Source organism: Epinephelus fuscoguttatus, linkage group LG4 (genome assembly GCF_011397635.1).
Source record: "Epinephelus fuscoguttatus linkage group LG4, E.fuscoguttatus.final_Chr_v1".
NCBI lineage: Eukaryota > Metazoa > Chordata > Actinopteri > Perciformes > Serranidae > Epinephelus > Epinephelus fuscoguttatus.
In genome coordinates, this window is record NC_064755.1 from 43,544,841 (window position 1) to 43,571,509 (window position 26,669).

Sequence of the window (26,669 nt, forward strand, 5' to 3'; positions counted from 1 at the left end):
TTGTTCCCGACTCAAATAACACCCACTAATAGAAACCCCCCTCCTCCTCCTCCTCCTGGGTGTCTTACCCTCTTCTGGCGGCTCTCGGCGGCGGCCAGCTGGGCCGACATGCGTTCCTGCATCTTCCTACAGTGGGCCATGACGGCCTCCAGGACGGAGATGGGGCTGGAGCCTAGGGGCCGCCGCTCCTTGTCTCCTCCGGGGACCCCACATTCAAAGTCCCTCTGAAGTGCCAGGAAGGGGTCGGTCAGACTGTAGTGACCGTATCGCTCTTGGAGAAACACCTCCTTCCTCTGAGCCTGCGGACAAAGAGAGGAGAGGAGAAAACATGATTTAACTTGTTTAATATGTGAATCAGACACATCGATTTTGACTCCGTTCAGATCATAAATCACAGTGAACTGGAAAGCTGTACACGCTCCACATACCAGTGTGATATGCCGCATTGTATAATACAGCATTAACAACCAGTACTAAAGAAGCACTGTGACAGCTGATTTTAAACAGCACTTATTCTCATATCTTAGTCATATGACTGAATTTGGAAAACCCACTAAGATTATCTTAACAAGTGTGAGAAGATTAAAGGAACAAAAAAAACAAAACATATTTCTGTTCCTAGAAATCGTGTTATTTTCTGAACTTATTTCCTCGCTGTTTTAATCCCTCCAGGACTCTTAAATCATTCAAATGAGACAATCAAAGAGGGAAAAACCGCTCACAGCTAATTAAGACACAGATTGTGATGACGTGTGACGAGGAGACTCTGCTGCATTTTAAAGCTTCTGAAAACTTGTTTTTCTCCATTCAGATATTAATGACTATATAAGCAACAATAAAGTTAAAATCAGGGTGAAAACATCCTCACAGCAGAGCTACATTGAAGATGTCATGGATGCAGACTGTTCATGGAGCGGATGTGCCGCAGAGAGTACTTTTTCAGTTGCACCTGCAGTGTGTACATGGTGCTCGGTTGTGTGAGTCACAGGTAAAATGAGAGCTTTCATTTTGGGATTGTTTCTTCAGTCTCTGGAACTTTCACACCTGCCCTGTTTGGTTCACTTCAATCAAGCTCAAGTTCATTTGCCCCCTCAGTGCGGTTCGTTTGGGCAGGTGTGAACACAGCAATCACACTCAGGTGTGCACCAAAACAATCAGACCAAGACCTTCTTGAAGAGGTGGTCTCAGTCCGGTTCCAAAGGAACTCTGGTGCAGCTGGTTTGTGGTGAGAAGGTGTTGCAACCTGGATGTGAAGCAACTGCAGTCACATGACACATTGTTTGGGTTAAACATGAGCATGTTACAGTCCTGGAGGATTATTAATGTGCACCTCCTCCTGTACTGCCTTAATATGCACATTCAGCACATCCAATGCATCAAAACATTGTTTTCTAGTTGGAGCCGCGTTTGCCTCGTTTTCAAACTGTATGCTTTGACTAAAATGAACAATGACAGCAATATAGTCCACGATGAGCAGCGCTAAAATCAACCTGCGTAGTTGTCCCTCCATTGTGACATTAGAAAGTGTCACATTTATCTTGCAAGTGTACTCTTCTTCAACGTTTGCTTTACTTCCTGGATTTTTCCCACATGGAAATTCTGACCAATCAAGAGCAGCTTTCTCACACAAGGCATTTGATCTGGTCCTCTTGTAAATGCTGCCGTGAGAACACGAACCAACTCTAGGCAATTATACAACTTTGGAACAACATGAGTCCCTGATTCAGACCAGAGGAGACCACTCTAGGGCTGACAGCAGCCTACGTTACTTCTCTGTCTGAAACTGAGACAGTTCTCAGGGTGAACGATCTCAGAGTTTTTACAAAACCCGCATTCTGAAGCAGGGCCCTGATGTGAGTGTTTATTTGTGCAGACTGTGAAAACAAATCTGTGGGAAGAAGGCGATTAAAAAAATGTGTTTTCAGGACAGTTAAGTCGCCAAAAAATGCTGGCCAATTGAATTAGACCCAAAATACACTTATACACACAAATATGGGGAATACCAACAGAAAAAAGTCAAAATACATTTCAGTTTCTGCACTTTAACAAGCCAAGGGAAAGTTCATGTCCTAAACGGCTGCAGGAAATCCTCTGCTGACATCAGAAAAAAAGATAACCAGAGAGAAAGCAGATATTCATGGTTATAATAAAGTTAACCATAAATAAACGGTGCTTCAACTCTTCATTAAGTCTAAGCAGCATCAGCAAGCGGGCCCAGCCTCGCCCTCAGCCCCAGGCCTCAGCTCCCTCCCCTGCCCTGTTGTGGTTCAGGAGGAAGTCCGGTCCATCAGAGCGTAGCTGTGGACCCTGAACCCCCCCACCACTCGCGCCTGACCGCTGTGAGCCCGCCTGCCTGACTCCACAACCACTCAGCGCTGCGGCAGACACGGCTGCTCTCAGGTTACACCGACAGATGGAGGTGGGAGCTGGAGTCCTCTGAGCTGATCAGAGGTGAGAGCACGAGGAAAATGTTAAAAGTGTGTATCACAGACCAGGTATCATACCAGGACTCAACCGAGCACCTGCCACACGCTCAGACAAATTACCTTTTGTGGATAATTCAGCTCAATGAGCCTCGACTCCACTCGAAGTGCAAACCGCCACCATGTCTGAAACATTCTTGAGCTGCAAAGCTGCAGCCTCTAATGTTTATCATTCATCTTCTAGCTTTGACTTCCAGGAGAATGTAAACAGAATGACGCTCAGCAGATGAATCGGAAGCTCAAGATGGCGAGCTTTCCAAATTGCACACGAACGCAGCATAGCCGTGACAGCCAAACAACAAAAACAAAGCAAATAAGTGAACTCCTTGTTTGGCAGAGAGCTGCGGACAAATCTACATATGAGGAAAATAAAAAGTCCAAATGAACGTTAACTGAGTGGTATCAGACACACTGGGCAATATTTATTGATTTTACACATTCACAGAGCTGCACGCTGCTCACCATGAAGTCATGATGTTACAGCAGAAATAAACAGATCTGTGAGCAGGCAGTGAGGTGTCTGAGATATAAACTGTTTGTGTACAAAGGATCTTACAAACTTTTCCTCCTGATTCTCAGATGCTGGCATTTGGGTGAAAGTGTACGCTATTCCCATGTGGTGACACACACAAATAACTAGGGATTACCGCCTCATGGCCGTACGCCTCCACGCGCCAGTAAAGTGTCTCTGACAGCCTCCATCCATGTCAGTGAAAACATGGATGCTTCACAATCAGCACAGTTTCACGATTAGAGTCACCAATTCTGACCAAATGTCTCACATGATGTTTCACTTTGTGAAAGGGAACATGCTGCAGGTGTGGAGGCCTCCTACCTCATAAATAAGGAACAGTCCCTAACAACACTGTCTGGCTCGCTTCTAAAAGTCTTTTTTACAGGATAAAAGTTTGTGGTGAAAGATGTTAAAATATGTTTATTATTCAGGCCTGCTGTTGGACGGCTCTCCACAGAGTTAATTCTGTACACTTGTTTGACACCACAGTAACACATTCACTCCCTGCCAGCCTCCCACTCTCCCAGCGTCCCCGCCAGGTTTCTGTAGATAGGTGCTGGCCCCCGAACAGCCGCAGAGGTGCTCCATCAGATCCTGCAGGTTAGTAAATGGGATAAAGCTGCTGTAAAGTCCACTGTTACCCAAACTGCTGCTCCAAGCAGAAGCTGCTGGCATCGGTTAACCCTTCTGTAACATTAGCCTTGTCAGACCTGCTCCCAATCATTCTGACCACAACCAGATGACCACTCGCAGTAATCCCACGGTCAAATAATACCACACCAAAACCCACTTGGCTGCCGTACAGCGGCTGCACAGAGACCAAACCCTGTGACCATAAGAGGTGGTGACAGAGGGAATGACTCAGAAACAACCAGAAACTGTTTCACACAAACATAGCTGCAGATTTTAGAGTATGAGAGAGCGATGAGGATCATTTCTGTTGCAGTCATAAATCAGGAACCTGCAGGAAACACTTCAACATGGAGATGAAGAATTATTATGAAGATAAATGAGTAACTAGAATTACGGCTCCGTGGCTGTACGCCTATGCACACCCAAGTTGCGGTTAAAGTCTCCATCCATGTCAGTGAAAACATGGATGCTTCACACACAGAAGATCTATACAATCAGCACAGCTTCAAGATTAGAGTCACCAATTCAGTATCTGACCAAATGTCTCCCCTTCTGTTCCTGAGATATGACGCTGAGTGTTTGATGCAAAACATTATGATGTCACAATGAAGCTGACCTTTGACCTTTTGGATATTAAATGTCATCACTTCATTATTTTATCCTGTTTGTGTGAAATTTAGTCATAATTAGTGCATAAATTACTGAGTTTTGTAACATTAATTCATCCATTTTCCATAACTGTTTAAGCCCCAATCACACAAAAGGCGATTTGCAGGGTGCAAAGCACAAGGCGCACCGCACCGCCTTTTTTTAAAAGAAAACTGAATGCCACTGGTAAAAAAAAAAACTTTGCATCCTTAAACTATACTTCCCATATAATCAATCTACCGTTTATTTATTTATTTAATTTATCCTCAGTGTGTAGCTGCTGCCATGTTGAGGCAGAGGGTGCTGTCTGTAGCTCTGGTTGAGGGTGAGAGGCTGTCAGCAGATAAACAGAGATCTGTGTGGGTACATGAGACCCTAAAAAAGAGGCTGGATCATGGGGAGTACCACCAGTTGGTCCAGGAGCTTCTCCTCCATCATGGACGTTTACAGGCAGATTTTAGGATGACTTTTAGGATGTATAGCTCTGGGTATCCAGCAACCACTACCACCAGTTTCTCCTCCATTGTTTACCAACTGTTAATTTGTTGTTGTGACCACCACAGAAGGCCCGCCTCTCAAATCATCTGATTGGACAATGGGGAAAAAGATGACCAAAAAAGAGATGACGTGGGGCGTTTTCCACTCTGAGTTGAAGTTTTTCAACTTGAGGAGTTCAGAGCGCTCCGTCAAAAACAGCAGGCACCTGGAGCGCAGAAATGTGAGGTGCGTCTCAACACAAAAAAAAAATGTCCAAAAGCTTCATTCTCATTAAAAACAATTATGAAAATGCACCTCCAGCTGCTAAAACGCTTTCTGTGTGATCGGGGCCTTATCCTGTTCGGAGTCATGGGGAGCTGGAGCCTATCCCAGCTGACACTGCGTGAGGGTACATCCTGGACAGGTCACCAGACTATCACAGGGCTGACACATAGAGACAGACAACCATTCACACTCACATTCACACCTGCGGACAATTTGGACACATTTTCCCCACAATTATAACATGCTAATGTTTTTAGCACAAGCCTATGGCATTTTACATTGTATAAATTAGCCTAGCAACTAGCGGAGATTTCCTCCGCTCATATGAAGCCAGGATAAATCACACACAAGACTACAAAAGACACTTTGTGGAGGCTTTATTGTCTTCATCATTTATTGTTTCTTATCTGTTAAATAAAAGCACATAACAGCAGAAAACACTTTAACCCTCAGTTTTGTTAAATCGATGCTGAAATCTTTTCTGTTTGTGTTGCTTTTTAATAAATCAAACAATTATTCATTTCTTACTTTGCACTGTAACTTATATTCTTTTTTATTTTCTATTCTCTTGACTCTTTGATAACCTTTTAAAATTGCATTTAAATGTCCTTCAATAATCTTTTTCTGTCCTTTGTATGTGAGGCACTTTGAACTGACCTGTTGCTGAAATGTGCCTCATAAATAAACTTGTCTTGCCTTTAAGCAGTTTTCTCTTTCATAATGTCAACTGCAGATTTCGGAGGTTTTCTTTAAACACAGTCATGATTCATATCAAACAGCAGCAGCAGGTTGGTGCGGGAGGAATATTTAATAACAGGGCGAGAGACGTTTAAATGAAACGTGGAGGCGACGAGGAAAAAGACAAAGAGCTCAGAGTGTGAGAGACTGAAGAACAGACAGCAGAGACAAAGAGGAGAGCGCACGGACGACGGGAAGGTGTTGCGAGACGCTTTGCCAAACAAGGAGATGGAGTTCGGAGAGTCAAACAATACACACACACACACACACACACACACACACTCACACAGAAGAGCACAGAGCGTGAAGATTGATGGTGAATCCTGAGAAGACTGAGGCAGCTCTCGATGCTGATGGCTGACTGTGAGCAGGCCAAAGTAAACAGAGGAAAGGTGTGTGTGTGTGTGTGTGTGTGTGTGTGTGTGTGTGTGTGTGTGTGTGTGTGTGTGAGAGTGAGAGACAGGGAGAGAGAGACAAAATAAAGAAGAGCAGAAGATAGTCACGAAAAAAGGAAATTAAAAATGATTTCAACAGATTATGGGGATAAAATTGTGAGCTGAAATTTCGTTTCCTAATATCTAATAAACACGCACGTGTCTCTGTGGTGTGTTCGCGTCAGCCTCGTCTCTTCGCCTCAGCTTACACTCAACCTTTAAAAGGTCCAGTGTGCAGGATTTAGAGGGATATACTGGCAGAAATTTATGTTTTCTTTGGTGTATAATCACCTGAAAATAAGAATCATTGTGTTTTTGTGACCTTAGAATGAGCTGTTTATGACTACACAGGAAGCAGGTCCTCGTTTATAGAGATCGCCATGTTGCACCGCCATGTCTCTACAGTAGCCCAGAAGAGACAAACCAAACACTGGATAGATAGGGACATTCACGTTTTCACATCAGCCACCATAATTAGCAGCCCCTCTGTGACGAGAGCGTCAGAAAAACACTGATTTTTTTTAACTTGTGCACATTTTGATGGACAAAATTTCAAAACTTTTCTGTGACTTTTCAAGAACCCATAATATATTTATTTAATTATTTATTTATTCTAAACATATCAGATTCACACTCTATTCACACATAATTTCAGCCAGCTGGCAAACATGAGACAGAGTGTGGGGACAAAATTCAGAAACTTAAATGATGTCAAACAAAACGTCACACACGTTACGACAGCAGCTACTTGACTCGCACCGATTTATCGGCAGTTCTCGGAATCGGGCCGGTTTTCACATGATCGGCCATGATCTGTGACCAGCCGGTCAGTCTAAAATATGCCAATTTAAAACGCCGGTCAAATTCCCGGTGCGCCCCATGATTGACATCGTGTAACATCAGCAGCGCACACACACGCACATGCGCAGCTCAGGCTTGGGCGATGTGAGAAAGTGAAACATGGGCTACCTTAATTATTCACGCACACACATCAAAAGAGAGAAGAAGAAAGTTGTTAATCGTCCGTGTTAAACTGAACTGCGGAGCTCTCACTGCTGCACTGTGCCGCTTGAAACTGACGAGGCGCATGTCCGTGTGCCCAAGATGCATGTGTCTGCACGCTTACTGGCGGGCACATCCTGAAGCCCTGTGTGAATTTTCAACAGGAGATATTTTTACTTTTTTGTCTTTTAAAGAAATTACCTACAAATGCTATACAACAAGAATTATTATTTTATTTATCTATGTTTTTATATATGTATGCCTTTTTGACTTATTTATTTTAATGCTGTAGCTGAAGTTATATTTGAGCAAAAAGGAAAATGTTTCTTAACCTGCGTCACTGTTTTTATTGTTTGTCTGAGATGATTATTGAAAAGCTGGTTGTATCTTGGTTAAAATGTTCTAATAAAAGAAAGAGGGAAAATATTGCAATATCTTGTGAGCTGTAAAGTGGTTTGAAAAAAATGAAATCATAATCAGCCGTCCAAACACTCTGCAAATTGGAAATCGGTATCGGCCCAAAAAATTGTAATCGTTGCAAGTCTAGCAGCTACAGAAAATAAAAAACTTTCAATGATTTTTACTATTTCCAGGGTTTTTCCTCGCCTGGAAAATATGATTGTGAAATTCTATGACCCAAAAAAAACCCACAGCAAATCCTCCAAATGGAGAAGCTGGAACCACAAAGGTGAATATTGGCACTAGATATTGATGTGCATCAGTGACCTATATTGAGCCTTGACTGTGCACTAAAATGCTGTGAATATGTACGCTCTGTTGTAGGAGTTAATCACACAGCAAAGTACAGTAACATGAATATAAATGTGGTAAATTTGTGTCTTTTCTTATTTTGTTACGTTTGTGTGTGGACCTCAGGAAGAGTAGCTGCGTCACCTCATGGTGATCATGACAAACACAAATACTAAATAATACCTGTCACTGACTGAGCTCTAAGCTGAGCAGATAAAGCTGAAATACCCAGCAGCAGTGGAGGCACCACCTGAGGGGAATCCTCTGGAAAGCTCCAGAGTAAACAGTCGAGAGCGATGCGGTGGCATCTTTAAACTGCCCTCTGACTCGCGGGATCTTCCTGTAAATATTTACACAGATCCAGAGACCATTACAGCTCTCAGTCAGCCGGCTGCTGCGCTTCACATCAACGTTACCATCATCACTTATCACACCGAAGGTTTGGGCATGTTTAAGTGTATTTCTGGGTCTGTGCTCACACACAAGAAGAAAAAGATATTTAAAGTGCTGCAGTATCCTACAGGCCTGAACTCATCCTGATGTGCTGCTGCTGTTTTCTTTCTTTCTGAGGTGAAACATCTTTAAAGTTTAAAGACTTCATTTCACCATCATCATTTAAATCCTGCTGTCAGTGACACTCTGATTATTAACTCCAATCGCTCATCTGTTTATTGAATCAATTCAGTGTTTCACTGTTTTAAATCAACTCAATCAGTCCAGTTTATTGTCATTTCACCGCACATCTCTGTGCAAAGCAGAATGAGAGCGTTTCCCTGGGATCTACGTGCACCCTAAGGAGCACTATATACAAAAACACAAACATTTGTACAACACAACACAGTCCCTGAGCCTACATACCCAAGGCGTTAAACTCTGCTGTCAGTGACGACAAACTCCTCCTCATCTGTTACTGAAGCCTGTTTGAAGCTATGGAAAGGTCTGTCGATATTTCCTGGTTGTGAGACTCAGGGTCATGGGTCATCCTATTACAACGCCCGGGTTCCAGCTAAATCCTTTGAGATCTCATCAGCTGTCCAACGCTGAGCTCCCCTGAGGCTCTATTGATCCTATAGATCCATCGGTCGGCTTCAGAGGAACGCTACAACACACAGGAGTCTGAGCAGATAACCGCTTCCACAAGACAAACATTTTATTTTGTATGTTGTTTTTGTATATTGTTGCAATAATTTGACACGTGCACGGGAACAAAAACTCCTTCATCTAAGGGAACTATAATAATTCATTATACTATCTTTATTAATGACAAAAATACAGACCCAATAATGAGCTTTTTCCTGCCTGATATCAGACAGAATAGAAAACTTGTCACGCGTCCATCCACAGTCTGACAGTGCCTTCACTCTGGGAGGGGGATTCAATTTTCCCTGACCAATCTCTACAGACCAGCATATCTACCTGAAAGGGTCCGCATCAGTAGCACACAGGCGTAGACATATGATGCACCAAAATGGCGGCGTCTACACACCATTTGACAGTTATCATAGTCGGCAGAGACACCAGGTCCGCTGATTTACATCACCACGACTACAAGTCAAGGGAGACTGATAACTTAGAGAACTGAAGAATGTCACTGAGGCTTAAACCAGAATTACATGACTCCGCCCACCAGTCCAGTGTCTCTGACAGTCTCCATCCATGTCAGTGAAAACATGGATGCTTCACACACAGAAGATCTATACAATCAGCACAATTTCAAGATTAGAGTCACCAATTCAGTATCTGACCAAATGTCTCCCCTTCTGTTCCTGAGATATGACGTTAAAACATGATGATGTCACAGTCAAGCTGAGCTTTGACCTTTTGGATATAAGATGTCATCACTTCATCATGGCCAAAAACATGTTTTGTGAGGTCACAGTAACCTTGACCTTTTACCGTCAAATTCTAATCAGTTCATTCTTGAGTCCAAGTGGATGTATGTGCCAAATTTGAGGATATTCCCTATAGGTCTTGAGATAGCACATTCACTAGAATGAGACGAACAAGGTCACAGTCACCTTGACCTTTGAACTACGACAACCAAATTGTAGTAAGTTCAGTGTTGAGTCCTAGCAGACATTTGTGCCAAATTTGAAAAAAATCCCTTAAGGCATTTTTGAGATATTGTGTTCATGAAATGAGATGTATGCTATGTCACAGTGACCTTGACCTTTTTTTTTTTGTAAAGATTATTTTTTGGGGGCTTTTTTTGCCTTTAATTGACAGGAGAGAGTGAAATGGGGGAGTGAGAGACAGCGGGGGGATGACATGCAGCAAATGGTTGCGAGCCGGAGTCGAACCCGCGACCGCTGCAGCGAGGCAACACCTCTGTATATGGGGCGCCGGCACTATCCACAACGCTACCGATGCCCCAACCTTGACCTTTGACCACCTAATTCTTTCTGTCCATCTTTGAGTCCAAGTGGATGTTTGTGCCAAATTTGAGGATATTCCCTATAGGTCTTGAGATAGCACATTCACTAGAATGAGACGAATGAGGTCACAGTTACCTTGACCTTTGAACGACGACAACCAAATTGTAGTAAGTTCAGTGTTGAGTCCTAGCAGATGTTTGTGCCAAATTTGAAAAAAAAAAACCCTTAAGGCATTTTTGAGATATTGTGTTCATGAAATGAGATGTATGCTACGTCACAGTGACCTTGACCTTTGACCACCTAATTCTTTTTGTCCATCTTTGAGTCCAAGTGGATGTTTGTGCCAAATTTGAGGAAATTTTCTTGAGGCCTTCTCGAGATGTCACGCTCACAAGAATGAGATTGACGAGGTCACAGTAACCTTGGCCTTTGACCACCAAATTGTAATTATTTCAGCACTGAGTCCAAGTGGACGTTTGTGCCACATTTGAAAAAAATTCCCTGAAGGCATTCTTAAGATATCACATTCACAAGAATGGGGTGGACAGACAGACAACCTGAAGCTAGATAAAGATCAGCTCCAAACTCTGGATTTCTGGTGAGTCGGCTACGATACGATGCAGGTTACGGTCGTCTAGCAGCTTCAGGTGCCTCCGCTCTCAAAAGCTGGCACAGACTAGGCACAGGAGAAGCGCCCAGCACCCGACCAGGCATTTTCCAGGTGGTAAAAGACGCCGCATCATGTCCCCCGGCAGAGAGCAGATGAGGTCAGATTTGAAGGCGAGGGGATTTAAACTCAACGTGTCCACGTTTCGGTTTCACTGTGTGAAGCGCAGCCAACTGAGACCTCCAGCAATCCCAGTTAATAAGGTTTAAATAAGATGTTTACCTACTGGTTTGGAGGGGGGGTATTGTATTTACAGGAGGAGCAACAGTGATACTATAGTATTTACAAGTGCAGCAGTGGTGGAGGGCCCCGAGTGAGACCTCAATATTATTAGCATCAACCTTTACAGGCATGCTGCACTCAGTGGGTGAGAGGGTTCAGGGAGCGCAGCCAGAAACAAAGAGTTTGTCTTTGCAGAGAAGCAGAGATGGATGGCTGAGTGAGGAGGTGGAGGAAAAGTGGAAGACAGATGAGGGAGGTGGAGAAATGACAAACGCTGCGAGGGAACGACAGGAGCAACAAACAAAATCAGATAGAGAGACAGAGAGAGCAGTGAAGCCTAGCAACTGGGCCCCAGAAAGCCCTCGGCAGAAAGTCCTCCAAACTTTACACGGCGGAGAAAAGAGCAGCGTGAATTCAAGTGTCTCATTTTAACTCCATTCAGGACTGTGTGAATAACGAGTCGGTGGCCGTCTGCCAATCTCCAGCTCTGATGCAGAAATCATCGGGTCAAACAGAGGAGCCGTTCATGTCCGGAGAAAATACACAAGCAAACATTAGATCACAAGAGGAGGAAGTGCTCGAGGGTGCTCCATTCAAGTGTCTGACGCTCGAGATGCTGCTTGGGTTCAACAGCAGAGGGGTTCAGAGAGAGATGGAAATGTTTGGGGGGAGAAACCTTGAAACCAGGGACGGTAACACCCAGGAGAGGCTGAGAGAATGTAAAAAGACTGTCCTCTCTCTGGAGCTGCTGTTCCTGACCCGACACCTAATTAAAAAAATGGGATGAGAAAAAGAAACTTCCTCTCAACGTTGTGTTTCAAACGTCCCTGGTGATGTCCCGCAGGAAGCATAAAGACAGTCGTAATGTGATACGCACTCAGTCTAATAGGTGTCTCGTTCCAAACGGACACTCTTCATCAGCTCCCTCTTCTCTCTGCCAGCAGCTGCTTTGTTCATCACAGCAGTGGTTTTATATTCATTAAGTCTGAGTCTAAAGTCTTTACACACCAGCCGGTGATGAATAAACAACATGAAAATGCTAAACAGTTCCCAAATTTATTTTTTTTTAATCAAAGCTTTTCATATAGGTAGTGATGTGGATTTGCAACAGTCGCAACATCAAAACATTTTGATGCAAATACATTCGCCAGCAGCGATGTGAATTTACCGTCTGTCTGAGGTATTTTATCGAGTTTCCCTCAGTAAAATGTTCTGAGTGAATCTGAGTTCCCTCTGGTAAACAGTGTATATGTAAGGGCTTTTATTTTGAAAGGTAAGAACAGAAGAAATGGATCTGGTATGTGCTGCAACACATTCACTCCGACCTTGTCACATACTGACGTTTGGTCATGGACTTTCCAAGTTGAAATATGACGTGCAAAGTACCCTCGATGCATCCGGGGACGCCGTGTCAACTTCAGCCTGTTACATGCGTTGTCTGTTTTCAAAATACACTTCTGTTTTCACAGGAAATGTACAGTTTGCATTCAGTCTCGCACATGGTTGGGTTTAGGAAAAAGAACAGAACCGGCCTCGCGACTGAAAGTCAGTGGTTGATGGACCCATCCAGCCTCACTTCCACCTGCCCTGCTTGGACATCTGCCCCCATAACTTACATTGTTGTCCTGCTGTGTTTCCCTCGATGCCGCCGGGCGCTGTTTAACAATTACAGCAACCACCCACGTATCATGCCAACGTGAAAGGACGGCTTTTTTTATCGGTGTCTGACACCAGAGGTCACTGACCAAGCGCCAGTATTCCACGACTTCAGAGTGAGACAGGGCTGAAAGGAGTAATAAAGTTCGCCGTTTTGTTTCAGACAACAGAGCCTCTGTGTTGTTGTTTTATAATCCTCATAAGGTGCAACATGATTGGCTGATGCCTTTATTAGAAAGCTCAGTAGAAACACTGACCTATGTCGCCTTCTCCCTGCATAACATTTACATTCTGTGTGGACGTACTCATGACAAAAGCAAAAGTTTGAAAACATAAACTGTCCTTGGTTTGTAAAGGCTTGTAAAAATACTTCACCTGCAAAATGACCATTTGTACATCAATTACTCATCATGCGTTTTAAAGAGTAATGTTTCAGAGAAAATGCTTTGGGCACTGAACAAACAACTGGATAAATGAGACTTGGATTATACTGCAGAAGTCAGTAAAGGGATGATTTGACAGAGTTTTCCTGTTGTCAAACACGGCCCCAGGCATGCAAGAAAAACAGTTTTCTTCATGCATTAAAGGTAAAACGGTGAGTAACTAATATTCAAATGGTCATTTTGCATATTAGAATTCCTTTAAGAAAGATACAGAAGAATGTAGGCCTATGTGGTGTTGTGTATGCAGAGGTACGTCTCACAAGTTATGATATATCTAGAAGTGCTCAGTCAAAGGTGACAAACTAATCTTAAGCAAGTTCAGTTGCCTTTACTGTAACTTGACTCGCTTCTAAATACGGACATGGAAGTGCTCGGAATACAGATATGTGTCTAGAAATACTCACACTCAACAGTCTCTGCATGATTCCAATTTAAGACAGTTAGGTTTAAGGCCACGTTAAAACTACTGCTGAAATGGTTAACTGATTACAAACAATAATATAGAGCAGTGGTGCCCAGCTGGTGGGTTGCAGTCCAAAAGTGGGTCCTGCATCAATTACAAATGGACCAGCAGTGACTCACATATGTGTCAAGATTGTTATTTCAAAGTGCAGTGAATTTCTGGTACAGAGCTTTTATTTTGAAGTGCTGTTTCCTGCTGCAGAAGACAGCAAACCTCGCTGACATGACCAAACACAAGTATGACACTGTGTGGACCTTGAACTTATGACTGAGGACATATCTGGACATTTTAAGACACTTTAATTAAGAAGTAATAACTAAGATCAATGATAATGCAAAGAATCATTAGCTGGAGTCAAACTGAGCCTCAAAACAAAAAGAAAAAAGTCAATATAAACGCCTGAAAGACATCGAGACCTCTGTGAGAATGTTGCTTGCTCAGTCACATCTTTGGATGCTGACTGATGTCATAACGCTGGACTGCAGGTCAGACTCTCTGTGATGATATTAAAAGAGACAAAAACTCTATGAAGCACAAAAGGATGCAACAACTCTGTTCTGTTTTAATATAGAAACTAATCAAACAATTAGAATGTAATTGCAAGTGGGGAAAATGTCCTCTGGGAAATATTTCAATGTATTTAATAAGACACAGTTTGACCCTGTTTTTATTTTGTTTAACAACCTGAAAATGTGCTTTTACATTAAAAATTCTTTCTGCAGTCACACACCAGCGCAGGCAGCAGCCCTGCCGCGCAGGCAGCAGCCCTGCCGTGCAGACAGCACCTGCACTGGATATGATGGAGATGTATGGAACAAACAAAGAGCCTGGAGGAGCACAATCACAGCTGCTGAAGCATTTTATCGTGCAAATAGTCATAAGTGGTGCCGGTTTCCTGCCGCCGGGGGCTTTAATCAACACTTCCTGTCAGTCGCTCGCTCTGCTGCCGGTAACGCCTGTGCCGAGGCTTGCTGGGAGGACAGTCGCATCAATACATCGACCTTTCCCTCCGCGGGCTCTCGTTTCAGTCACACGGGGTCGGGTCGGTGCAGCGTGGTCGTCAACCGCATCCTGTCCGGTCCAACATCCACCTTCAAGCTGAAGCGGCGCTCACATTTGTCATTTTTTGACATGTGTTGTGACGGATGAGGTGTGTGACAGCAGAGCTCAGCGCCTCGCTCAAGGACACTTGGCATTTGGATGTCGAGTGCTTTTATTCACTTTGTTCTGTGTCATTTGCTCTGTGAGAGTTTTTATTTTTTACTCTGGTGTTGTTTTTTTGTTTAACGTGGCCGTGTGGCGCCCTTTGACTCAGCGAGTGTATAAATACTTGACTCAAACATATTTGAAGTATGAATATCATGTGTGAGAAAGAGACAGAGTCACTCAAAAATAATTTAAATTACTCGCTTAGAGCCTGACAAATAAAAGAAAATTTTAAATTTTTGCTTCACTTAAAATCTATTTCATTGTGAATGTGCAGTCTAAGGTACAAAGTGGCCTTAATGAGACTGGATTCATGTTATCAAATTGTTTTATACTGAGAATAAAAGACGGCTCAAGAATGGATGCTGGGGGCCGGGGCGATTAAAACTCAAGCTTTACGTAACTTTTCATGTCGAAGGTCTTTACATGGTTCAGACCAAATCTGAAGTCAATCAAATTAAATTTGTAGGAGGAGTTTGTTACAGTGCGACCCCTGTAAATGGCCAAAGATTGCACAGTTGATTCAACATGGCTGACTTCCTGTTGGGTTTAAGGTGCGGCTCCGGAGACCTTTTCTACATCTGGACGATACATGTGCACACAAAACTTTGTACATGTAGGTGAAATGTACATCATAGGAGTTTTCTAGGAGGAGCTACTGAGCCATTTTTTCACACCTGAGCATGAGACCCATGAAATATCAAGTATTTGCACCAGTTTTGTTCTGTGTGCAAAGTTTCGTGAGTTTTTAGCACCTTCAGCCCCCCAAAAACTAAAATTAATTTCAAGGAAAAATACTCCATCCTTGCATTTCAATAGGGTCCTCAGAGTGTTTGGTGCTCCGGCCCTAAAAAACCCCAAAACCATAATATACATCATGATGTGGCAGAATGTTTGCAAAAATCAAAGTGAATTGTGTTCCACTGTTAAGCATTAAATCGGACCAAATTCTGATGCGTCAAACAAAAAGCAAACAAAAAATGTAATCACTCTGAACAGCAGAGATTTGTAGAATTATTTTAGAAGCTAAATACAGTTTGATTTCACTGGAAACATCCGGAGTATTTGACTAAAAAAACTGACTAATACTTGGTCAATAAGTGAGTTTGGTCTGTTGGACAGCATCTACTTCCACTCAACATTTCTCTGGTCCAAATGTCATTAAGTTCCTGAGTTGATAAAAAGTTTCTGGGAAACTTCCTTCAGTTGAAAGTCACCAAAAGAGAAAGTGGCTTCTGCACAGTGGAACCTCTCCAGTTAAATTCAGTTTATCTTTTATTTTTGTGCTGAATTTACAGACTTTGACTGCCTGGAGCCTTCTCTCACATACTGGCAAACACGAATCTGTGCCACCACGGCCGCGAGAAAATTTCAGGGTACAAATGTGAGAAATTACACCTCAGAGCATTAACGACTTGTCTTCTATCAGCTTCTCTGCGTGATAACGACCTGATTTATGTTGCACTCCTGAGGTGCCTCCTCATTGACTCCAATCTCGATTTGGTTTTCTAGGTCAGAGTGGCGATGAGCTGACAAACAGCATCGAGTGAGGAGCGAATCAGGGGCTGGGATAGGCTGAGTGTGTGTGTGTGTGTATAAGGGGGGGATCTTTTTGGATCCATTTCTGGTCTCTGGAGATATGGACGCCTCCAAAACACTGGAGGACTCTCTCAGTCAGTGTGTGTCAGCGGGGGGTGGATCGTCCCTCGGGATGCACTGACCCCGGGGATGATGGCAACAATCCTGAGGCCCATCTGTCATTCACACACATGCACACACACATCAATTAACCCGTCGTAGCTTCAACACGCATCCTCCCACATTATCAGTCATTGAGCTGATAATGCGGCAGCAGGCGTTTAAACCCAATAAACCGTGGAACATAAAACAAACGCACCTCCAGCTCGTACGGTGAAAACTGAAGCTCAAGATCATCAGCTACAACACACACACACACACACACACACACACACACACACACACACACACACACACAAAGACCTTTCATATGAGGTCCTGGTGGCACTACACAGCACCATCTTACCTGCAGCAGTTCACTTCTAAGCCTTTGCACCAACATCAGCAATTAGACCGATCCCCATGAACAGGGGCTTTTAAAGCCCCATCCCCCTCGCAATTTGGCACAAAGGCACATCAAAAGTATGCCGCATTAGCTATTAGCAGTTCCCATTTGCAATGTATCCATGGAAGTACAGATAACTATCACTGCATTACTTTGACACTGAAGAAAACTTAAAAACTCGATATTTCTCAGGCAAGTTCTGCAGTTTCAAGAAGCGTTTTTTCTGCGCAGATTTCTGGACGTATAATCTCAATGGTCATTGGAGAGAATAATTTCCTCTGAAAGATCAGGGCACACTGAGTCTAAAAATATTTGCATCATGTCTGTATGTTCAGATCTGGCTGAATTATGACGGCAAATAAGTGCACAAATTTTGGCGCAAATTGCGGTAACCAGGCCCTGAGGGTTTTTAAGCTTCTTAATTGCCTTCCTGTGCTGTCGCAGCTTCTGCTGCAGCTCCGACTGTTGACTGTGTTGGTTAAATAATTAAATAAACAGGTCAAACTACAATAACTGAAGCTGTTTTTAAGACAAAGGCATGCACCTGTCTCTTCGACCTCACACGGTGTCTTTGCCTCCTCACAGTTTGAAACCTCGGCCCTGGAAGGAGCAGCCAGGCTGTTACAGAGACACCTCAGCTACAAACTGTCACAAACATAAACTGAATTTACTAAAACACACCACTTGACATTTGTTGACAGAAATTCTAATAGTCTTCTTACAGATTTTGTTAGTATGTTAAAGTAAAAAAGATGTTATTTAACATTTGGTTAATGTATGATGACAGCGGTAGGTGTATGTACGTAAGTGCAAAGCCCTTTGAGAGGCATCCTTCATAGTGTAGTGTGGCTGCTGGAAAGACCTATTTCCTATTTTTACCACAGTATAAAACATGTCATTTCCTGTTGCCAGTATATGTAGATGTGTTCAGGGCGGGACCTTCATCATACGTGAAGTTTGGGGCAGACTGAACCATGTACATTTGAGTTACAAACCACTTCCTGTTTGGTGACGAAACATAGAAATTCGATGCCTCGTCACGGTCGCACAGTTCGCTGAAAACTCAAACTTTAAGTAATTTTTCATGTTGAAGGTCTTTAGACAGTAAAGACCAAATCTGAAGTCAATCAGATTAAATCTGGAGGATGAGTTTGTTAAAGTGTGACTGCTGGAAATGACCAAAAATGCACAGTTAATTCAAAATGTCTGACTTCCTGTTGGGTTTAGGGTACTGCTCCAAGAGGCTTTTTTTGTGCAGGTGAAATATGCTGCTGGAGTACTGAGCCTTTCAACAGGGTTGTTGTTGAGAAGTGTATAAAAGGTGTTATTTAACATCTGGTTCATGTATGATGACAGCTGTAGGTGTATGTATGTAGGTGCAAAGCCCTTTGAGAGGCATCCTTTATATTTAAAAACACGCACATGCACATCACATAAATCTCAATCAGTATGCAGAGTGATGACAGTTGGTGGCTACTGAGTCAGATATCCATCCCAGCAGAGAGGGAGGGAGCATCTGACACCCGCTGACCTGAAATCACGTGGGATTTCACTTTACTGGAGGGATCGATACCAGCAAAAGGATTTGATTTGACAAAGAGAAATGGATAACAGAGCGTGAGCGTGGACGGGAGGAGGAGGAGGAGGAGGAGGAGGAGGAGGTACAGTATAAATTAGACTGAGATAAAAGAGAAGAATAGAGGTTCAGAGGGAAAAAAGAGGGGAACAGCAAGAGAAAAGCTTGGGAGAGACTGAGAGAGAGAAAGGATGAAAGGGAAAGAGGGAAAAAGCCAGAACCAGCAGAACAGACGATTTACAGCCTCCTCTGATAGGCTGCGTTCACACGCAGCAACGACCCCCTCACTGTTACGCAATGTGTTGACGGTTCAAGGTGTCACTGAGCCTGAACGCCATCATGTTTTTATCACCCCAAAACTCGTCCAACACGGTGATCGTGTTTCATCTCGTCTTGTGGGAGAGGCAGCAGTCTAGACAGTAAAGATGGGAATTCATGGCTGGAGACATTATCTCAGCTCCAACACAGGGCTGCAAAAATCATTCTTATATCTTTTCACAAGTTGGTTATTTTTTCTGATTATTTTATAATAAAGTCACTCTGTGAGTCAGAAAAGTGAAAATAAACCAAACCCAATTTCCATCAGCACAATGTGACACTGGAGTTTTGAGAAGCTGTAATCAGAGGATGTGTGGCAGTTTTACTTGATAAATGACTCTCATCATGTAACTCCGCCCTGGAGCAAGGTATGTCACCCTCATTAATAGAGGTTGAACTGTGTAAAAATATAACTATATAACCTCAAAGTAAGTTGTCACTGAGAAGCTGTATGAATGCTGACACTCTGAATTTATTTTCAGCCCCTGTAGTAGTGAGCAGTAAAACACTGAGCAACCTTTCTGTTTTAATAACAGTACCCTTTTTTATTTGCTATAATGAACGCTTAACTTCAGAGCTACATGACAAAAAACAAAACATAATGAAGATGTGTCTGTTGCGCAACAACTATGGAGGTTTAGCAATTCACTAAAACCTCAATCAGTGCCTGCAGCTGTAAAGCATCAGTGTGCATCAGACTAAAAACACTGGAGCTGCTTCTCATCAAACTGATGTGCTGATTTAAAAATCAAGAATTATCAACACACAGTTGTATGCCTCTGCCAACAAGTCACATTGCAGACACAGTTTACATTCATATCTGTCCAGACTCATATGAGGCCATGACAGTAGACGGTGCTTCACATATGGATGCTGCTGCAAAGAAGCTACAAATTCTAAAACGTGGATGCCTCACACACATTTTACCCCCTAAAGCACAGAAGATCCATAGATCAATCAGCATAGTTTCAAAGTTACCTTTAAATCGCAACCACCAACTTCTTATCAGTTCAGTTGTGAGTCTAAGTGGACGTTTGTGCCAAATTTGAGGCAATTCCCTCAAAGTGTACTTAAGATATCGCATTCACAAGAATGAGACAGACGCAAGGTCATGGTGACCTTGACTTCACACCACCAAAAACTTATCAGTTAATTCTTGAGTCCAAGTGAACGTTTTGCCAAATTTGAGGAAATTCCTTCAAAGTAGGCTGACCAAACGTCCTCTTTTGCCCGGACATGTCCACTTTTCACGTCCCATCCGGGGCGTTTTTATAAACTGATGATAGTGTCCGGTTTTCCATGTGTTTGTGTTTGTGTGTGTGTGTGTGTGTGTGTGTGTGTGTGTTAGAGTGCGGCACGGGCAGCATATTTCTGTCCGAACCCGAACCGAGCCCGACATTATTTAATTACTAAAGCACTGAGTTTGTGTCACACAGTGGTTACAGGGTATTTAACAGGCCGGGCATGCGCCGGGTGCTCAGCTGCAGAGAGGGAGACCTCCGTGTTTGAGACGGGAGCGGGCGGCGGGAGGTCCGACGCTTCCAGCGAGAGGAGAGGGAGAAATAAAACAAAATAAGATAAAATAGGAAAAACTTGTCTCCCTCTTTTATTTTATTTTCAGCGTTTAATCAAGGCGGAGGCGGGCGGCTGGAGGTCCGAGGCTTCCAGCGAGGAGAGAGGTAGAAACAAACAGCCAATGTGTGTCTGTGTGTGTTATGTTCAGGTGTTGTCACGTAAATAACAGTGCCCAAGCAATAAACAGGACAGACAATAGGATTTTATTTATTTTTACACTAGATTTTCACTGAAAGCTGACCGAATCCGACCCGAGCCCGAATACAATTTATAGCTACATTTTTGACCAAACCCGGCCCGTCCCAACCCGGGTACCGTCGGGCTCGGATCGCCACACTCTAGTGTGTGTATGTGTCCCCTATCTATAGGAGCCTATCTGAATTTCTGTATTTGAGAGATATTATTTTGTAATATAACTGAAATTTCTATCCATACATATAAACTTTAAATATATTAAAATTATAAGGCATCTTTGAGTAAACTGCGAGTATCATTTAAGTAGGCCATATCGTGGCCGGCCGAGTGTCCTCTTTTTTGGAAATCAAAATATGGTCATCCTAATTCAAAGTGTATTGAGATATCACACTCACGAAGTGAGACAGACACAAGGTCATAGTGACCTTGACCTTTGACCAAAAATCAGTTCATCCTTGACACCAAGTGGACATTGTGCCTAATTTGAGGAAATTCCCTTAAGGTGTTCTTAAGATACAGAGTAAACAAGAATGAGACAGACATGATCACAGTGACCTTGACCTTTGACAACTAAAATCTAATCAGTTAATTTGTGAGTCCAAGTGAACGCTATGCCAAATCTGGAAAAATTCCCTCAAAGTGTTTTTGAGACATCCCATTTATAAAATGACACATACACAAGGTCACAGTGACCTTTGACCACCAGATCTGATCAGATCATCAATAAGTCCAAGTATATGTTTGTGCCAGATTTAAAGGAGCTATATGTAAGAAATCTAAAGCAAATAGTCGTAAAATCCTCCTAATATGTCACAGAGACTGAGGAATAATGTTCATATAACATACTGATCTCACCGACAACAATAGTACAGCCAGAATATTTGCATTTAAAAAAATAAAATTACGGTCCGCAAATCATGTTTATGTTTTGAATTTGTGTTTTGGCCTGTTGCGCCACCCACCGCCATCTACCAGTCACGCAGTCAGTAGAGTCTCAGCATCAGTTACAGTTACAACTGAGCTACAGCAGCACAGCAAGCAGCATTAGCAGTGTCCCAGTACATAGCATTAGCAGCCGGCTCCTCCTCAGCTGTATCCCGGCAGCAGCGTTAGCAGCAGAGAAGCCGGACTTGCTCGAACAGTCCGCTGGAAAACTGAAGATCAAGGACGTGGCGGCGCGGCCCTGCCACGGCAGCCGCCCATGGGCAAACAAATCAGTCTCCAGCATGCCGCTGTCCAGCAACCATGGGGCCGATGGACGGACAACCCAAAAACAGAATAACGCCCTACGGCTATCGCTGGCATGGAGGCATAAAAAAAATCAACTTATCCTGACCTTAGATCAAAGAGGATAAGAAATAATATATTAATATTAATAATAGAAATAATATTCACTAAACTATTCCTGTGGTGAATGTAGTGGATCAGACCGATGTGTAGTAAAACCCAGCATGCTCTCAGCGGCAGTGGAAATGTGGTATTGATGGATCCTGAATGAGTGTGTGACCTTTTGGGAAACAGATTTCCACTCCTGGCTAGATTAGGAATTCAGTTTCAAGACACAGATACAGATGGATTAGAAATCTGAGGAGTGGAGCCAAAAGGAAAAAAAATTAAATACAGTAAAAATACCTGCTTCATATCTGCAGTCATACTGTATAAACTGAAACCTCAGTGGATGCTTGTGGCATCATGTCTGAAAACTATTTAACTTGATCGGCCGGACTAGTGGAAGTGATTTCAAAATCCATCACTCATTTATCTCTCTCTGCCTCTGTGGTTGGTTGAGTCGGGGGGGGGGGTGTTGGTCTTTGTGTTGCCCTCGGGGCATCGACGCTGTCAGCACAGAAGCACAGAGCTGGCATCACTCTGACATCAGTGAGGAACCAGGCCACTCTTATATAACCCAGCCAACAACAGGACAGGAATGTTTAGCTCCTGGTGTTTGAAAGCTCAAACTCAGCTGTGGAGGCCAACAAAGACAGAACATCAACTCAGACAAAAAAATATCTGTTGTCATGTGAACTTTCACCAGACGCAGATTTAAATAAAACATACACCCAAAGACAGAAGCATTTTATCAGACGGCTGCTGCTCTGTTGCTTCATTTGTGATATTTACATATTTCTTTCCACTTATAAGCTGCCACTTAAAAAATGTGACAATCTAAATGTAAATTGATTCAAAGTGAGATACAACATCTCCTTAATGTGGAGGATGTAAGAGCTCATACAATTCCTCGATTTTAAGGCTGCCTCCGACTATGAATGTTCCTCATCAACCAACAGTCCTCATCAGGGTCCACTAGTGGACTAATATAGGCCTATATTTTATCTCCAAGTGCACGTCACACACTGAGCGAGCCGCCTGTTAATGACGCTGTGGGCTAATGGACATGTAGCTACTTCCATGTTTCACATGATACGTCATGTTTGTAGTCGACCAATGAAGATGAGTTTACATATCACCTTGGGTTCGTCCTTCACCTTCTCAAAATGATCCCACACTTTGGATTTCCTGCCCGACATGTTATTAACTAGCCTGTGGAATAACCGCAGGTACCAGCCCTGGAAATTAACCTGACTCCTGTCTGACTGCTGAGCGTGGACACTTCCTGTATCTGTCCTTTCAAAGTAAAGTCACACATGGCCCAGTCATATAGGTTTGGATTTATTTTGACAAGGCGCAGCTCCTGATAGAGTTTCATGTTTGTTTGTTTTTTGTTTCTTTTCTGCGACCAATGAAATCTTGGCAACTAATGACCTTTCTCATCGACTAACATTTGGTCGACTATTCAATCCTTTGCCGAATGAGTGCACACCGTTTATGATCAGGTTTCGTAGTATCTGGTTTATGTGTTTAGGCATGTAAACACCAAATTCCATTTATGAGAAACCCAAATATGTTAGCGAGAACACTTTGATATGCAGATGCGGATATGAATAACCAAATTTCCCTGTGTTCATGTAAACACCATATCCCGAATATGACCATAACCAGGATGAACCTCATGAATCGATTATTTATGTCCATGTGAAAATCAAACAGGTCGTCACCTGTTAATGGGTGTCGGCCTACTGAAAGCAAAATTAACCACAACTGACATCCCCAGTTTGAACAGTGTTTGGCTGCAAAGATTTAGTTTGTAATGACGAGTGCACTGATAGGTCAGTGAGATTTACAGATTCCCCAGTGGTTCTCAATTTTGTTCAATAATTTCCAATATTTATTTCAACAACGAACCGCCTGACCAGGGCAAGACATTTCTAGCAATATACACAGTGCGTGTTTGGCGGTACGTCAGCTAACGGTTGCACTGAAATGGGAATACTGAATATAAACTGTGGTTCTCACATTTACAGTTCTTACTAAACTTAGGATCTATGCATGAGTAACATTTTTTAAACATTTTTTCTAACATGTAGCTAGGGTTGGGTACCGTTCATAATTGAACTGATACGGTACCGGTACCGGTATCTGGAATTCGGTACCTTATTTCGGTACTTTTTAACCCTATGAGCCCTAGGCCTTTTTGGGGTATTTTTACTGCCTTTACTTTCAAGCTCATATCACAGTCATTATAAAGGCTACATACACATGCTATATCTTGTTATTTTCAGGACAGTCTGGGCTAACCAGATTTGCCATCATTCCATGTTCTTCTATGTGCCTGTATTTTATATTGATTTTTATATCAATGAAAAAAACAAATCTGTGTGACTAAATTCTTACATTTTTACATGTATCTCACCATAGCAAGTTGGAAGAAGACATATTCTGTCATATAGAGGGGAGACTCTCTGGAATCTGGCAATATAAGAACCATGATGGTGGGACATTCTGTCACTTCACAGCTGTCCAAAACATGTGGTTTGTGCCAGGCGGACATGATTGCCAGTATTTTTTCATTCTTGCAAGAAATTCCATTGACTCATTCACAAGTCAAAAATGTGATTTATCTGAAAGAAACATGCAATATTTACATCTAAGATCACAGAAAAAATTTGTTTTTCAGTTTCAGTTATATACTGGGGGGACATTTTGGCACGTGTCCCCCTCAATGTATATGGTGACTACGGCCCTGTCAGCATGCATAATTAGGCTACAGTTGTCTGAGTGCGCAAAAGTGAAGTGGCTGGTCTTGTCATACAAAGTTTGATGGAGTGTCAACTGGACAATATGGAGATATTTGCATCTTGAAAGCCGGACTACAAATGTGGATAGACAGGGAGAAACACACGCAAGCCTAAGACGTGGTAAGATACGATATTCCTCACTATATGAAGTGACTGATAACAAGATCTGTATAATGGATTGTAAAGAAATTCATCAGGTTTTTATTTTGTAGACAATTGATCTGTATTTATAGCGTGATGGGATGACAGCACAGTGATGTGTGAGGTCCTGCGCTTTCATGTGATATGCGTAGCATTTCTGTGCGAGCCTGCGTTTGCGAGTAATCCATCCAACAGTAATGTGTGTGCAGAGCTGTATGAAAGCTCTGTTATACATCATTTTATTGTAATTTTTTGCTGTGAAAACATTGGATTACCGACAAGTGCTTGGCCTTGTCGGAAAGCTACAATTCTGCTGTTTCTGCTGATATGCGTGGCTTCTCGCTCTGACGCACGGTCGCGGAGAAAATCCACAGAGAAGAATGGGTGTGAATTTGGACGCGCTATGCATCGTTCGGGCCCATAGTCTAAACTTCTCAGTTTCAACATTTTATTGAGAACATTTAGGAACAGTGCTGCACGTTAACTTTTGTCTGCACATTGTTTTTGTCGCCATTGTTGCTGAGTCTGAGGTGCGAGTCTTGCGCTCTCGCTCTGCCTCCACCTCAGGTACCGAAATTAGGCACCGTTTCATTTTAAGTGAATCGGTACTCGGTAGTACCGACGTGAATCGGTACCAAGTACAAAAAGTACCGAGTTTCGGTACCCAACCTTACATGTAGCCCATTTGAGATACACTGGTTTCATACACTGGGTCACTTGGAGGACGTGAAACTATAAATCTAAAGAATATGACTCCTTTTTAAAGTGAGGACGTCTGTGTAAGACAGACGTACAAACACACAAACTCATACACCTCTACTGTTAATGTGTTACTATGCAGACTGGAGGCTGAGGGAGGCCTTACGTTGTGATATTTTTACCCATAATCCAACACGGTGACGGCTCTCTCCACTCATGTTTAATGAGCTCAGCTGATATCCTCAATGAAAGTTTGATGAAGCCTCAGATACTGTATGCACACACACACACACACACAAACAACACCATACAAAGACACATAGGGGACAGAAAACACACACACACACACACACACACACACACACAATGTACCCAAACTCTCACAGCTTGCGGCTGAATTATCTGCTGTGTGAAAGACTAGCTGCAGATCTAATGATAAATAATCCTCATGTGAACGAGCACAGAGACTCACTTTATGCCGTCATGTGATGTGAACTCTCTCCTACACACAGTAACCGATGGAAATCATGATTCTACATTCCCAGGACTTCCTAACCTTCCTATCCTAAATCTCTCCTTCACACAACAATGCAACACACAACGTACAGCAGCCACAATGGATCCCAACAGTTTGGGGCTCCTGAGAGACTCTGGATATCAGCCAATCACGCACTGACTCAGATGGACGTTCCTCCTCCGCCACAGCTTCAGAGGAATTTAAAACCTGTAATGAATTTAACTTTCTGAGGGCTTCTCTTTCTGACGGCCTTGGTCCTTAAACGGCTCCAGCCTTGAGAAAATTTAATTTGTCTGTATTTTTAAGAGAGCTCGGGTGTCCCATGATGGTCTGAGGGATGTTTCAGGGGATTTCCACTTAAGTGAAATCAGATTTGGGCAAAAACACTAATTGTCGGCAAGCATGGGTGCCACAGTTAGCTTAACACTCAGCT

General features: G+C 42.9%; 1 protein-coding gene across 1 annotated transcript in view; it reads right to left on the reverse strand.

Moving 5' to 3' along the window:
• cttnbp2 (cortactin binding protein 2) overlaps positions 1-26,669 on the reverse strand; it is a 166,440-nt gene that overhangs the window by 89,348 nt on the left and 50,423 nt on the right. Inside the window, exon 3 of the mRNA XM_049573026.1 lies at positions 69-299. Coding sequence (XP_049428983.1) covers positions 69-299 — 231 coding nt within the window. The remainder of the gene's footprint in view (positions 1-68; positions 300-26,669) is intronic.